The following is a 14,984-nucleotide window of genomic DNA, read 5'->3' as shown; positions in this document are numbered from 1 at the left end:
CAGTAGCAGTATAGGCACACAAGCTGCTTACAGGTGTGGGGGGGGAGAGTGCTTTACTTTCAGCTTGGTGCACCCCCACACCGAGTGTAGCGCCTGCCTAGAAGAATAATTGCGTTAGTTTGACACAGCTCACCCAGCGTCTTTATAGTTGTGCTTTTATCTAATAGTTATATCTAATAGATAAAAGTGCCAAAAACAACCCTGCAGTGCATGAGCTATACGGACGCTAGGTGAGCCAGGTCAAACTGACATGATTCATCTTCTGGTAAAGCACTGGGGTTTCCCCCCCACATCTGTCAACACCCACACACCTCAGTGCAGGTGATTTATCCTGCTTCCTGAATAAGTTTTGTCTCCCCCATGGTAACCTCAAGAGACAGCTGAAGTTTGTCAATCCTTGCAGCTAGAAACAGACATTACACATAAACTGGTTTAAGTGATCAGAAACTGGTTTAAACCCATAACAGAAGAGATGTTCAGTGCACATAAACCAGTTTGAAAATGGCTGGAACCAGTTTGAGATAAACCTGGTTGAATGTAGCATCAGACTGAACTGTTTTGGGTCAAACCGATTTATGCCATCTCTGTCCCAGACCCCTTCCTAGTTTAAGTTAAATCAGAGTCCCCCCACACCCCAGCATGCTCTCTGGACTGGGCAGGGCTCTCTGCTCCAGAGAGTTGGGCTGGTCCCTCCCCTCTGCTCCCTGGCTGCAGCTCCAGCAGAGATTGCAGGCACAGTTGGGTCTGCCTGGCTTCCTCCTGTTTCCTGCCCCCCGCTCACCACTCCCTGCTGAAGCAGGGATACCCCCCATCCCCTCTGCCTTAGACAGACACCTTTCAACATTAGCTAGCAGACCACATCCTGGCTATGGTCCATCCTGTGGGAGCTTAGGGCTTTTTGAAACTAATCAACAGATAGCTGGTAAGTCCCTCTGTTCCTTCCTTGGAAAAAAGTTGTTTAAGAAGAACTAATGAGAGAAGCTTTTGTTTTCTTAATGGGTGGATAAACACTGAGTTAGGGGGGATAAACAGCATGTTATCAATTCCCTGCTGGGCTACTGGGGGTGGGGACCCCTCCCTAATAAGAACGTCCTGCCTGGGCCTGGCCACGCCCCACTCAGCTCAGCACTGTAGAAGGGAAGGGAGGGCTGCTCTAGTGGCCCCTGGCTTCTAGGCTGAGTCACTGCAGGCATGTGCCTGCATTTCTGGAATAAAAAGGGAATGTTTATCCACCTCCAAATTGGTTCAAGCTTTGCAGGTTACACTAACCTGCAAAGATTGAATCAATTCAGGCTCAGGCTTTTTGAATATCTGTCCCTAGTGAAGCTGTTTTATACATACCCAGAGAGGTTCAGAGAGGTGACTCTTCCCATAGAGAGACATCGTAGTTGAAGCAATACAAATCCTAGCAGTAATAATGATAATGGACTGTTAATTGCTTTATTCAGATAATAAAGAAGTTTATTCCATAGATCCAAAATGGGAAAAAATACTCACCTCAAAAAGAGCTGTTGCAGCTCCTGTTTTGTCTCACCTGGATACTGCTCCCCTATCTCTGTGTTCATCCTTGCCAGTCTGTCTGAATCCAGCATGTCAGTAGTCTGATATCCTATCTCCAACAGCAACTGCTGTTTCAGAAGAATGGGAAGGAAACTCCCAGGTTGGCAGAACTGGGGTAATCTGCCCCACTTTGTGGAAAACTCCCTCTGAACCCTAAAAGGGAGACATTTGCTCAAGCCCTGAAGTAGGACATACATCCTCCTTAAAGCTTTCCCTATTATTTGCCAGTTAATTCACTACATTCTTGTTATCCACTCACAGGCCAATTCCTTTCTAAATTCTGGCCTCAGCAACATGCTGTGTTAATTAACTCCTATGTATGCATTGTTTAGAGAAGCCTTTGCTATTCTCAGTTTTGAATCCCCTACTTTCCAGTTCCATTGGCTTTGCCCCTGTTTTCTTGTTACAAGACAGGGAGAAGTGAAGCTCCCAATCTCCCTTCTCTAAACCATTCTTCATGCTATAGGGCTTCTATTATTTGCCTTCTTGTTTGTCTCCTCAGCATAGAGACAGCCCCAGTGTTTTTATTCCCCCTTCATTTAAGCAATTTTCTAAAACTTTTTTCATTGTGACTGCACTTCTCCAAACATGTCAGTGTGCAATATCCTTTTTAACTGTGTCTCCACTGCAATAGAGAAATGTGACTGCAGTATGTATGGGCTTACCCAAGGTAGCTTGAATCTGGCTAGCAGAGGTAACAATACAATGCACAATCCATGCAAGCAAGCCTACCTGTTTACTTGAGTATCGAGACGATGCTGAAGCACATGCCACTGCAGCTTCACTGCTCTTGGTATTCAGACTGAATAGAGCAAAACCGGCTAGGATGCACCTGTATGTTCCACACTGATTACAGTGTAGACAATAAAGGTAACAGTAGTGAACACATTTAAATCCAGATATCTCTCTCAAGGTCATCTTTCAAGCCTCAATCCCTGGGGGTTACAGAAAGGCAGGCAACAAAAGCTAAAGAGACCAGAATCACCACCTTTTGTCTCAACTGCTAACACAGGAACTCTGTAGAAGTTTGGATGTTCAAAACCAACTAGACGATTTAGCCATTAAGGGCACTGGGAGCTGTTTGGTTAAAGCAGGAGCAATACTACTGCTGTCGCTTCTAAGAGTTCTAGTCAATGGGCCAGAAAACCATTGTGCTAGGTCGGGGTGGGCAAAATGCGGCCTGTGGGCTGGATGCAGCCTGCCAAGCCATTCTCTCCGGCCCATGGGACCCCTAAAACGTTTAGAAAATTAATATTTATCTGCCCCTGGCTGCATGTCATGTGGCCCTCAATGGGTTGCCAAAACTCAGTAAGCAGCCCTGTGCCTGAAATGATTGCTTGCCCCTGTGCTAGGTGCTGTACAAACACAACAGAAATGGAGCCTCTGCCCAAAGAGCTTACAGTTTAAAACACTGTATACTGGCAAGTATAAAGAAAACAGATGGATACAGACAGATGGGGAAGCACAAGGAAGCCCCTCAGACAGTACTGATGGGCAGTGGGCTCAGCACAGCAGTTGTCTTTCCCTTATCGTAGGCGTCATGGCAAAGGAGAGTTTTCCAGAGGGCGTCGAGGCCGGTGACATGGTTCTGCAGTAATGTGCAGGGAAGTGTTCCCAAATGGGAGTGGCTGCACAAGGAAAGCATGAATGTGCTTTGTGCTTGTTTAAAACTGTAATAAGTAGGTGATGAGGGCTGGCACCGTTGGCCAGGAGTTGACATTTTAAGAGCCTGCAAGGGATGATAAATCTCTAGCCAGCTTTTAAAATCTCAACTGGGGCTTTGTGTTTGTTTGTTTGTTTCTAGCACGCGCGTTCCCAAAGCCGGGTCTCTACTGGGAACAGACAGTTCTGCAGTCTTTGGAATCTATTAACCAACATCCATCCAGCTCTGTTAGGTTTTGACCTGCATAAGCTTAAAAGCACCAAGAAGTGTCATCCAATTATACTACAAGCAGGAAACATTATAATTAAACTCAGGGAAAAAATACATATCAGGTCTCAGCAGGTTTGTAACTTTGAATGTGCCAATCTGGACGAATTCATCACTCGCTATTGGGTAGGGACCCAGCACGGGAATCCAGAGGGAGAACCATTTTAAAAACATATTGTCTCCGATAATGAAACCAAAGAATTTAATATCCGGTTGGTTGAATTCAACATCCCAGATGAAAGCTGCTTCATTTTGCAGAGTTAAATGAGCAAGTCCTTCAGCATGCAGAGGATTAGAACGCACACTGCTCACGCAGCTACCGAGCCAGGCATACTAAGAGAGAGCAGAGCAGTCCGGTGGCAAAGGTAACAGGGTGAGATTGGAAGACCTCGATTCAGTGCCTTGTTCCACCACAGGCTTTCTCTCGACCTTGAGAAAGTCACTTGATGACTATCTTGATGGTCCAGTTTCCCAGCTCTAACAGTGGAAGTAGCAATAACACCTAGCTCTTCCCACAGGCAATAAACACTTGATGAAGGTCAGTACCAATATCTCTGACGGGTTACTGGCTGGGCCTGTAAGAAGCCTCCTAGAGAAGCCCCCTCAAATGGGACATCCATGTCCCTTTGAAAGTGATTATAGATGGAGAACATGTTGTTTCATCCAGTCTGGCGAGCTTTCCTTGGGATGGTTCTAGCGCTCCCACGCTTGGCAGCAAGGACTGGAAATCGGACAGGTAGTGGCTTTTGTGTCAAACTCTCTTTGTCCCCCCTAGGAAAACCTGCACAAATTTGGTCAGGTTACAAACACTTAAAAAAATCTCATTTTGCACATGCTCTTGGTAGCACTTCAAGCTAAATCTCTGGACCTTCTGTCCATGCTGAACATGCTCAGACACAAGGTTTCCCAGTATTGCCCTGGTTTACTACTACAAAACTCTCTCCTGTAGTCTCAGTTGCTGCTCCTGCTGGACCCAAGCATGGTGGAAGAGGAAGATCCTGCATCTTAATGTACAGGGCAAGGGCTAGAGCTGTTCACCCCGTGCACTAAAAGAGGCAGGGGTCTTATGAAAAAATAGAGCATGTGGTCATGCACTTAGAGACCACGTATATGCTGTACTGGCAACATGATTCTGGTGCTTCCAAGCTTTGAAGTGCTTGCCTTTGCACCCTCAAAAATGTTCTTTGAATATGGTTTTTGTGTGTCTTGCATGTCAGTAGTTAAGCAAATTAAAAGGAAGCCACTAGATGAGAAAATGCTGTGTATGGGGTTGGTAGAACCACCAGACTGTTGATAGTTGCACTCTGGAAACATCTGGTTTTGTTTTGGTCTTTCCATAAGCTCCCAGCAAGTGCTGATCCAATTGGACAGCTGAAGAGGAAATTCATTCCTTCCCATCCCATCTGTGCTATCCACCTTGCTTGTGGCTGGCATCAGTACAGAGAGCCACTGGGAGAGGATCTTATACCTTCTTCCCCTGTCCCTGCACAGAGCCAGAAACAGCTGGGGCCTGTACAGGCTTCTCTCGGTAATGGCCATGACATGCACGCCTTCACCTTAGCCCAGCCATTTTGCCAGGCATTCTGGTTCCACGCCCTGAAAGTAAAACCTCTCTCACAGTGCTCCTGGCCAGTTGCTCCCCCCAGCACTCTGCAAGCTAAAGTCTTTCGCCCTGAAGTATGAGGCTGTGTTAGGCCCCACTGGTGCCAGCAGTTGTAAACTATTCTAGTGCAACAGATCAAAGGAGCAGTAGAGGCAGTTGAGCTCCATGGGGACAAACACCACCAGCCATAAACTGCCACTGTCCCCTTGGCTCTAGGAATCCAAGCCGAGGGATGGATCTCAGGACGGCGCCCTGCGCAGCCACGACCGCTGCCGAGGACTGCAAACAGCAGCTGCTGGCAGACAGCGATGCCAGGCAGAATCAGGGACCATCGTAATGTGCCCGGGATCTGGATGTGCCCTTGAATTCAACAGTCCTGGCAATAAGTTAATGGCAGCTACTCAGTTTTAACAGGTCTATGGGTAGTTTTATCACCAGCCATCTGCGTGACAACAGCATGACCAAAGTACAAAAGCATATTGGTATCTTCATCCATATGGTGGCCAGTAACACAGGGCCAAGCAGGGGCAGGGAGCTAGAATACATATAAAGTGTGTATTTAATGAGCAGCGCTAAACCCCTGCTCACCAGCTCTCAGTGGAAGGTCCTGGTAACAGCAGGGCTGTGGGTCCCAGCTAGGGCATTGTTCCTCCCCGTACCACTCTGCCAAAGCTGCTCCTCATGGCCAGCAAGGAGAGTGCCGGAGAGAGAAGATTCCTGTACAACCACACTCCACCTTGCTGCTCCATCCCACAGTGTCCCAGCTCTTCTGGGTCACCTTGCCAAGACTGGCAGATCTCGGGCAGGGCTGGGGTGCAGCTTGGGTCCCACTGGGAGCCACATGATGCTGGGCAGGAAGTGGTTTCAGTGACTTGAACAAGCAAGATGATGCTGGGTGGGAGTCCTGGACAGATGTGAGGTGCCGGCTTAGCAGCCCTATCGGTTTGCAAGAGCTCTGTCTGCACAGCCCACCCACTCCTCAGCTGAGAGAGCCCATGAAGGGACAGCGAGAGCACTGCAGAGCCAAGCGTGGGGGCAGTAACCCCCAGCTAGCACAGTGGGTACCAACTCAAGCTGCCGTTGCACCTGCTTGGGGTTAGTGCTGGCTGAGCTCCAGCATCAGGGCAGTCCCCCAGCACAGGCAAGGCCTGAGCCGCACCAGCGTCTTCCTGATATCCCGCCTCCATCAGCTTCATATGGTTTATATCACAGTATATGGGGCCAACCCCCCAGAGGTGTAACACTGTTGGGGGCAGCGGGGGTGAGCTTGGTGAGTGGTGCACCAGCAGGGAGTGGCTTCCCACGGGAACACCTGCCACTTACCGTCTTTCAGGCTTCTTGCTGCATTCCTTCAATATACATGCTAAATCCAGTGCTTCTGCATCCACGGAGTGCAGTGACACATCTGTCCCTGGCCCCCACATCCCTCAGCCAAATCACCCCTTAGGAATATGGCAGTACCTCAGCACTCAGCTAGAGCTTTTCAACCATGGAAGAAGAAGCCCCTGTATCTGCAAAGGGCCCTTAGCCAGGGGTGCTGTCCCAACATTTCCTGTCACTGAGATAGGAAGGCATTGCCCCTCCCTTTAATAGAGGGGGTAACAGAAGCAAAGAGAGGTTACATCACCTGCCCAGAGTCTCATAGCAGATCCATCACTGAGCCTAGCACAGACCCTGCCATCCCACCCAGTCTATACTCCAGTCCCTGCACTCACACCTTCCGAGAGATTTATAAGCCATGGTCCTTCCTGTCCCCCCCACCCCCACTCAGCAGGTAGGTGAACATCACATTCAGCCTTTACAGGCAAGAGCCCTGAAGCTGCCACCAGACCCCCACTCCCACCAGGAGTCAACACCACAGTCCTGGCCCTCAGGCCTGTGCTCAGACCACCCCAAGCTCTCTGCTTACCCTTCCCCAACCCAGCTTCCTCCCATCTGTGTGCACCCATTAACCGTGCCTAGGGAACTCACTTCTGTCCCCCGCTCTGTGCACTGACACACGTCTCCACCTGGCTAAATTAAGGGCCTCCTCATTAACATGCTATTTCTATGCGGTAGCTCAGGCTGGCGTTTGATATTCATGCAGCGATCCGGTGCTGCTCGCGCTGGCTCTGCAGCTCGCTGTCCTTTTGTGCTGCAACAGACAGAAAAGAAATAGAAACTATTCAGGAAGAACAACAAAAAAGCTGCTTATCTGGGAGTGAATGGTGCCCTATTGACAGCCCCTGGGACTGGCGTCATCTATTCACGACTGCATGAGGCACAGTGCAGGCGCTGCTCCCCTCCTCCCCTGCCGACGCGTGCCAGTACTGCCTGGGAGGAGCAGGGGCAGGATGGGGAGGGCAGTGTCCTTGACCCATCCCCTCAGGGCAAGGGTGCCAGCATTCCCTGGACTCCTTTGGCAGAAAAGAGGCCTCCACGCCCCAGAGGTGCCAAGCTGGCCCCTTCTGTCAGCCTGTACCATTTGGTACGTAAAGCCCTGCCTCGGGTGGGAGCAGGCCCGGCTGCAGTCTGGGCCAGGTTGGTGGCAGAGAGTCTTGCCTTGCACCAGGGCATGGGGCTTTGCACCGGGCCCAGTCAGGGATGGCTGAACTGTGTATTTACTGTCCAGCGGAACAAAAAAAGAGGAAAGCAAATGAATTTCCCAGCTTGCTAATTGATGAAGGGAGATTGCATTGGCCTAAGCCACAGTGTAAACTTTAATAAAGGTCACACTAATGAATGGCTTAATTCAAGAATTAGAAATTAACTGATGCGATTTTGCTTTATGAACTGCTGGGTTTGGCTCTAACCCCACACTCCCCTCCTGGGGCCGGCGGGGCCAGGCTGGTGGGGAGGCAGTGCCCTCTCGCGGCACAACGCATGCATTGCAGCTTTCTCAGTCCTGGAGCCCCAGAACACTTCTTGTGTCCGTTCTTGCATCCGCTGCTTCCCTCCCCCTGGGACCCAGCAACAAGATGTAGGGGGTGGTCTTACAAGAAAAGACATGGCTGGAAGCCAGGAGCTGCATATTAGAGACTTGAGACCTACTTCCAACTCTTCCACAGACTCAGATGGACCCTGACAAGTCACCCTCCCACTCCTGTACCTCAGTTTCCCTATCTGTGTAATATTGTCGGCCCAATTCACGCCAGAGTTGAGTGCCTCAGGCCCACATTATTTAAACTGGTCCTACTTAGCACAATTTGGGCAAGGGCTGTTGGCTTTTTTTTTTTTATAATTGTCTCTTGCTCCCAATGCTCTGCAAGGAAACATGAATTACTTTCCATTCTTTTCCTTCCCCAATTAGTACCCTCCCAGGACCTCACCTGGGTGATCAGTCTTCTTATCAGAGCAGTCAGGGTGGGAAAAAACAGTGGTCTACTCCAATCTGTGGCATCAACAAGCATAACTGCCCTGAAGCCAAGTTTTTCCCTGCTTACTCCAGCCATGGACAGGTCCACTGTGCTCACATCACAGGGCCTGTGAATATGCGCTGACTCCCCACACACAGCTTGGGACGTATTCTTCTGCATTTGGGTAGCTTGGGATGTTCCTGCTAACTCCCCTGATCAGGATGGTGGTGACGTTCAGGAGAGCCAGGGCCAATGACAGAATTCAGGGCCCATCTGCACAGCAAGATGAAGGCCCAATGGCATAGGCTAGCAATTAGAGTCCATGGCCAGTGTCCCCAAGGAGGTCATACTGCTGAGGCACATGTCACCACACCTTCACTGCTCTCATCACCCATACGGGCTAGGCTCGGCTAGCAGAGGCATGCAGATGTGCCACCTCTCTCAGATCAGCCAGCAGGGGAAGCTCATGTAGCAATGCCAAACCCACATTCCTCCACTTCTGCCCCAGCAGCCTCTGCCACTGAGCTCCCCAGGCACAAGCAGAGAAAGCCAGGGTTAACTCCTACAGGGCATCTTCTAGATCGGCCTTCAGCTGCTGAGAAAGCAGAATATGCTGGAAGCTACCTTGCATCCTTATGCTCCACATGGCACTTTGGCACTATGCGTGTGATCGAAGGCAAGGTTACTCTCCAATAGCAGCAGTGATCTACCCTGTATGCTCTGCCAGCTGCTTCATGGGGAAGAAATCACGTCAGCTCCCCTGATCCCTCACCATGATACATGTTCTCAGCCCATTGCCTCCCGCAGAAGGAAGGGGCTCTGTGGGAGGTAGAGGCAATGCAGGTAGCACAGGTACTACCTTACCCACACACATAAGCTGGGGCCAGAGCCTGTGCCCTTCAGTTCCAAAAACACCTCCTCCTGCGCCCCATGAGCTAAAGGAGTATCCCCCTAGGAGGCGGCCCATTACCCTCTCTCTGTGCCCCAGCCACTGTAGGGGCAGCATAATAGAGACATAACCAAGCTACTTGGAAGATGGCTGGCTTGGTACTAGTAGCAGCATGGCCCAGATTTTAGCTCAGGTGAGTCCTGCAGCCTGCACAACACCTACTTTAGGTAGTGTGAAGCCAGCTCATATATGCCCATGTAACATTGTAGTCTCAGCAGCAACTTCAGTGTGGATAGTGCAGGAACCAGGTTAGAATGGTTCATCTATTTAAAAGAAACTCTACACCAGTATTTCTAATAGCCATGCAGATATGTGGATATCTCACTTATAGGTCACCACATGGGCAGCTCATTAGTTTTTCTTTATTGCATTCAGCTTGGGGTGTGAAAATAGAGCGGTCCTTTTTTGCTTTCTGTCCCTGATGCACTAACCCAAGCTGCAGCCTGGGCTTATGAACACTGGAGAAGAATGGTTTAAGCACAGCAAACTCAAAAAAACCCCTCTTACTTTCTCTCAAATTTACAGACAGCATGAAACATTTTTAGTAGGTATTATAAAGCCACAAATGAATGCGTGCATGCGCACATACACACCATGAATGTGGATTCTAAATTTCTTAACAGCATCCCTTTAATTTAACGTAAGAATTTAAGACAGCACTAAAGCTGACATGCAGCCAAGAGAGAAAGCAGTCCACCTTCTGGTATTTTATCTGCCCTGAATTTAATACTTTGTGACACATGTATTTACCCTGGTAAATCAATGGATGTTACAGACTTTTTCCAGAAAAAAAATCAGGTACTTTAATTTATTGCATTAAATTGCTATATCAAAGGCTTTCAGAAGATCAACAGAAAGTGCTGTAGGGTAAATTTCCACTACCACTTGCCATTTTAAAAAAGTAGGGGGAAAAGGAGTCAGGCAATAATCAGCACTTTATTGTAGATTTAGAATTGTGATTAGATAAGGCATTCAGTGGCAGTAATTCCAACACATGGCTTGGACTCCAGTAGCAAAGAGAAAATGTGAAGACTGTAGAGACTAGATCAATATCTGCCAAGATAAAAGGCAGCTGAGAAATTGGCTGATAATTATTCAGATCCTGCACGGACCCACCTTTCTGAAGGAAGGGTAATTAAAGCCATATTCTAATTAATGTGTACCTTGCCCCCAGTCCAAGCTATCCTTCAAAGAAAACCTAATGAGGCAGTCAGAATGGCTTTGCAGCCCTCAATGAATCTGTCTCTCTCAGAAAGAGGTACCCAGGGTGCTGGGGCTGGGGAGTGGTGCAGGGAGGAACTAGGGACTTAGACTAGGGCTAGGAAGAAGCAAGCAAAGGGGATGTTTAAAAAAAAAATTATACTCCAGCCCCTCTTCCTTCCTTCTCCCTGCAGTGCTTTCAGAAGTCAGATCTGCACTGTCAAAGACAAGTTCATTAAAACCTCGGGGACTCAAACCTTTGAGAGGAGCCAGAGTCAGAAAAAAATCACAGGCTTTTGAGTTAATTACAGCATTAAGAAAATGCCAAAACCTATCTGGAAGTTTGAAAAGTCATTGGCAGCCAATTTCAGATGAGGGGAAGGGGAGAAAAAGGAGATTTCCCTCTATTTATCAGGGAGGTGCATTGAATTCAGCATTTTGTGAAAGCATAGTCAGCCACAGGGAAATGTAAATAATTTAACTCTCCACGGCCGTGTCTACACAAGTCGCTGACTGCGCAGTCATTACTGTGCGATTGTCTCGTGCCTGTACAAACAAGTGCTAAGTAACTCTGCAATCACCTGCATTACTGCACAGTCGCGCCAACAAACAGCTTTTTTGTGATGCTGACTGCGCAGTAGTGTCGTGTCACAATTACATGGCCCATCAGTCTTTCCTCTTGGCTCTATATGGAGAAGGCATGTAAACCAAGGAACCATTTATTGTCACTTGAGGAAAACAATGTGTTTTCTTGCCCTAATTGCAGAGCAGGAGAATTTGGGTTCTGGGCTCAGCTCTGCCAGGAACCAGCTGTGCAGATGTGGCAAGTCACCCTCCTTCTCTGTGCCTCAGTTTTCCTTCCATACCCTTAGTTCACACTTGTAGCCTTACTTGCGATTGCCAGGTCTGTATATGCTAATTTGTTATTGCAGGGTCCTGCTGGGAGGTGCACACTGCTTTCTCCTTTCAAAATACTAGTGTCAAAGCCCCCATTTTGAATGGGTCTGCATTGCCAGCTTGACAGACCACACAGCTTGATCATGCACTGGACCAGGGCTGGGGGGAAAGAGGGGAGAAATAGGTCTGAGGTCAGATTTACAGCATGGGCCTAAACACTGAGCCAGAGAATACAGTTCTGGGGCTGCCTTTCCTGGCCAGCTTGGGGCAGTGCAGCTAGTTATCTGCAGCCCCCAGCTGTTACAGTTCTGCATAAGCTCTGCAAGGATCCAGCTGTTAGACATCTCTTCATCTCCCTCTTCAGTCTGTTCTTTCCTCGGCTGCTCTTGCACTACTGAAACACCTGCACACAAAGGGGAATTATTGGCTCTGTGGGTGTGACTGGAATAAACTCTGATAACTAACTTCTTCCCCTTGCTGCTCCAGCCACACTGGGGTGCCTTACTCAGAAGTCACTCCTTAATGAGGTTTAAGGCCATGTATGTGAGTTCCCCAATCCTATGGGCCTGTGGCAGTGGCAAGAGTGAGTTAGGCAGATTCACGAGGCACCGTGGAGAACAGTCATGACTGGTGTGGGACACTGGTAGGGGCTAATAGGCAGTGCTAACATGTGCAATAGGGCCGGGGTGGTATGTGCCTGATTTCCCCCTTCCGAATGAACCCCTGACCAGAGCATTGAACCCCCAGAGCTGATGTAGCCACAGGAGCTGCTGTTCCAGCTCAGCTAGCAGATGCCAGTACCTTCAGCACTGCAAGCTCGGGCCCTCAGCAGCAGGGACTGTGTCAGCAATGTGCCTGTGGGTCATTGCGGGGAGGGAGGCCAGCCTGGTGGTTAGGTCACTGAATTGCTTGAGATGTGGAGTCAGAGCTGTAGGTCTGTGTGGGGATCAGGCTTCACTACATCACCAGGGTGTTCATAAATCCAGGAGTGGGTAAGAAGAGCTCAGATCCTACAGTACCTCATAATGGGGGGGTCACCCACGGGGGCTGGGACAGCCATCACCATTCAGAATGCTGCTGCCTTGCCCTGAAAGCCAAAGGGTCCCTCTTTCCAGTGCTGCTGCTAAGGGAAGTCAAGGGCAGAGTCAGATCCCAAACACTGCATGGGACCAGCCAGAACTAGGATCACCCCAATCCTGTCTGGAAGAAAAGGCTGCAGCAGGGTAGCAGAGGCTTCCTCCTCCTGGATGTGACAGCCAGGGTAGCATAGCCACAGTGAGGAGCATACCTCTGCTTCCCCTGAGCTCAGTGCACTGCCAGCTGAATGGGCTAGGAGGCTGGGGGTGCGACAGGAAACTCGTTCAAAGCAGGTGACTGGGGTTCCCATAGGTGAAAGAGGAAAGTGGCCAGGGGACAGGCCAGGTTCAAAGTGAGCTGACAGATGAGTGGACCTATACCCCCTCCAGCTCATGGCCACTTTGTCTTGCAGATGGACCGGGGCGAGTTCCAGCAGGACTCTGTCCTCAAGCAGCTCGAGGTGCTGAAGGAGGAGGAGAAGGAGTTCCAGAACCTGAAGGTGAGCGGCGTCAGGAGGACACAGCTCCAGCCTCAAGCCCCAAAGCCTCTTACCACTAGTTATGACTTGCAGATCCCCAAGAGACACTCACTGAGTCGGGGTCCCACTGGTGGGCGCTCTGCTAGCACAGACAGAGTGCATGTCCCAGCTCTGAAAAACTTAGAGCATAAAGAGTCGAGATAGATAAAGGAGAGAGACTTGAACAGTATGTCTGTACTAGTACCTATAGCCATACCTAGAGCCACTGACCACCCACATTTCAAATCCCTTAGTTTGCTCCCTGGCAAATCCCTTGCTCATGAAAGACCAAGGTTGGGTTTCCACCTACTTTACTGTCTCCTTGCGGCACGTTCAGAATTTATCCAGCTGAAGGCTGCATACTCAGGACATCCACCAACATCTCACTTCTGGCCCTTCTGTAGCCTATTTCCAGTCTCTGCTGCCCACAATTAGAGCTTATCGAGGTAGGCTGGGATGTAGATCGAAATAAATATGTGGATTCACAGCAATGGCAGCAAGGAGGAACTGCCCTATTAGCTCCTTCTCACAAACCAAAGGATTTCGTCTCCCAAACAGGTGGTGACTGATTCCAGCAGCTTTGACAGGCCACATCCTTAACTGGAACAATGGCTTAGTCCAGACCTGAAGGGGTGGCAAGTACTAAGCTCTGGCGGCCTGTACCACAGTTGGCCACAGTGAATTTCATGGAGGTCCCATTCCTCTCTTTGATGTTGGCACAGGCACAAAGTCCAGATGTTGGCACAGGCACCAAGATATCTCTTCCTCTTCCCCATGCCCAGGTCTTCAAAGAGGGCGGCTGTAAATATACTTGGAGTAGACCCAGACAAGATGCTTAGGAGGAAGAGTTTAAAATAGGGGTCAGCAATGTTTTTGGGCAAAGTGCTAAAAGCACCCACAAACGACCTGTAAGATGTTGGCATGCCAGGGGCAGATAGCAGGGCAGCCACAAGGGGGCTAATCCTTCTCGTGGCAGCGCAGCCCCAGCCCCTTCCCTGCCATCAGCTCCAAGGTGGGTGCACCAAGCAAAATGCCTTCATGTGCCACAGTCTGGCACTCGTGCCAGGGGTTGCCTACCACTGTTTAAGACTTAGGGGCTCAGTCTCACTGGGTGCATCTACACATGGCTTGTTACTGTGCCATCTTTTAGTACTTCCAAAAAGAAGTACTTTTGGAAGTATTAAAAGACGGTGCAGTAACAGCCCATACTGCGCCATGCCAGCAGCGCGCAGTTATTTTGGCCACTATGTTGCTGTAGCAATGTGCTATAACAAGGGAGTGCATTGCTATGGCAATGCAGCAGCAGCATCACAGTTTTTGCCAACAAACGCTATGGCACTGCAGCACATCACATAGCATCTTGTGTAGACCACCCACTATGTATGTCCATACCACCACCATGGTGCTGCTAAGTGTATTGGTGAGCAGGCCGCATCTATTTTCTCTTGCTCCACAGATATCAAACCCAGAAATGGGGCACTGAGGCCTTCCTGAGTGTGCCTCCCCCACTCAAGTATGCCCACATCCAAAAGTGGTGTCAGGGGGCACCCCCAGGGCAGCTCCCCAACCTAATTCCTGAGTCTGGTGTGTGAGCAGGAATGGAAGGGGCAGCACCCTTTGAGAGCAGCCAGACCAGTGGTTTTCAGCCAGGATGCCATGAGAACCTGCAAGGGAAGTCATGCCTCTGCCACAAGATGAAATTGCTCTGCATGCCTTGCTTTTCCGGAGGCACATGGAGTCCAGCTGAGAAGAAGCTGCAGCAGAGCGGCAGAAGTAGTATGCAGGCGGACCACTTCTGCTTCAGCCCTTCGTCAGGAAGCCCCTAGAGCCCTGCTAAAACATAAGTTGATCCCAGAAGGGCTGAAGCAGACGTGGTGCCTGCCCGTATAATATATAATGTTATGCAGGCAGCCCAC

The 14,984-nt window shown here is 49.6% G+C and overlaps 1 protein-coding gene across 3 annotated transcripts in view; it reads left to right on the top strand.

Annotated features, from left to right (window-relative positions):
* KIRREL3 (kin of IRRE like 3 (Drosophila)) overlaps positions 1-14,984 on the top strand; it is a 367,287-nt gene that overhangs the window by 344,931 nt on the left and 7,372 nt on the right. For 2 of the 3 annotated variants that reach the window (XM_019546971.1, XM_019546970.1), the window contains one exon: positions 12,964-13,050. In XM_019546971.1, coding sequence (XP_019402516.1) covers positions 12,964-13,050 — 87 coding nt within the window. Of the gene's footprint in view, positions 1-5,309; positions 6,027-12,963; positions 13,051-14,984 lie in introns of those variants that run through there. The other variant, XM_019546972.1, reaches the window with a different exon arrangement.

The sequence above is a fragment of the Crocodylus porosus genome, unplaced genomic scaffold, assembly GCF_001723895.1.
Source record: "Crocodylus porosus isolate Cpor-Errol unplaced genomic scaffold, CroPor_comp1, whole genome shotgun sequence".
NCBI lineage: Eukaryota > Metazoa > Chordata > Crocodylia > Crocodylidae > Crocodylus > Crocodylus porosus.
Note: the sequence above shows the minus strand (reverse complement) of the source record. Positions and strands in the feature narration are given on the sequence as shown.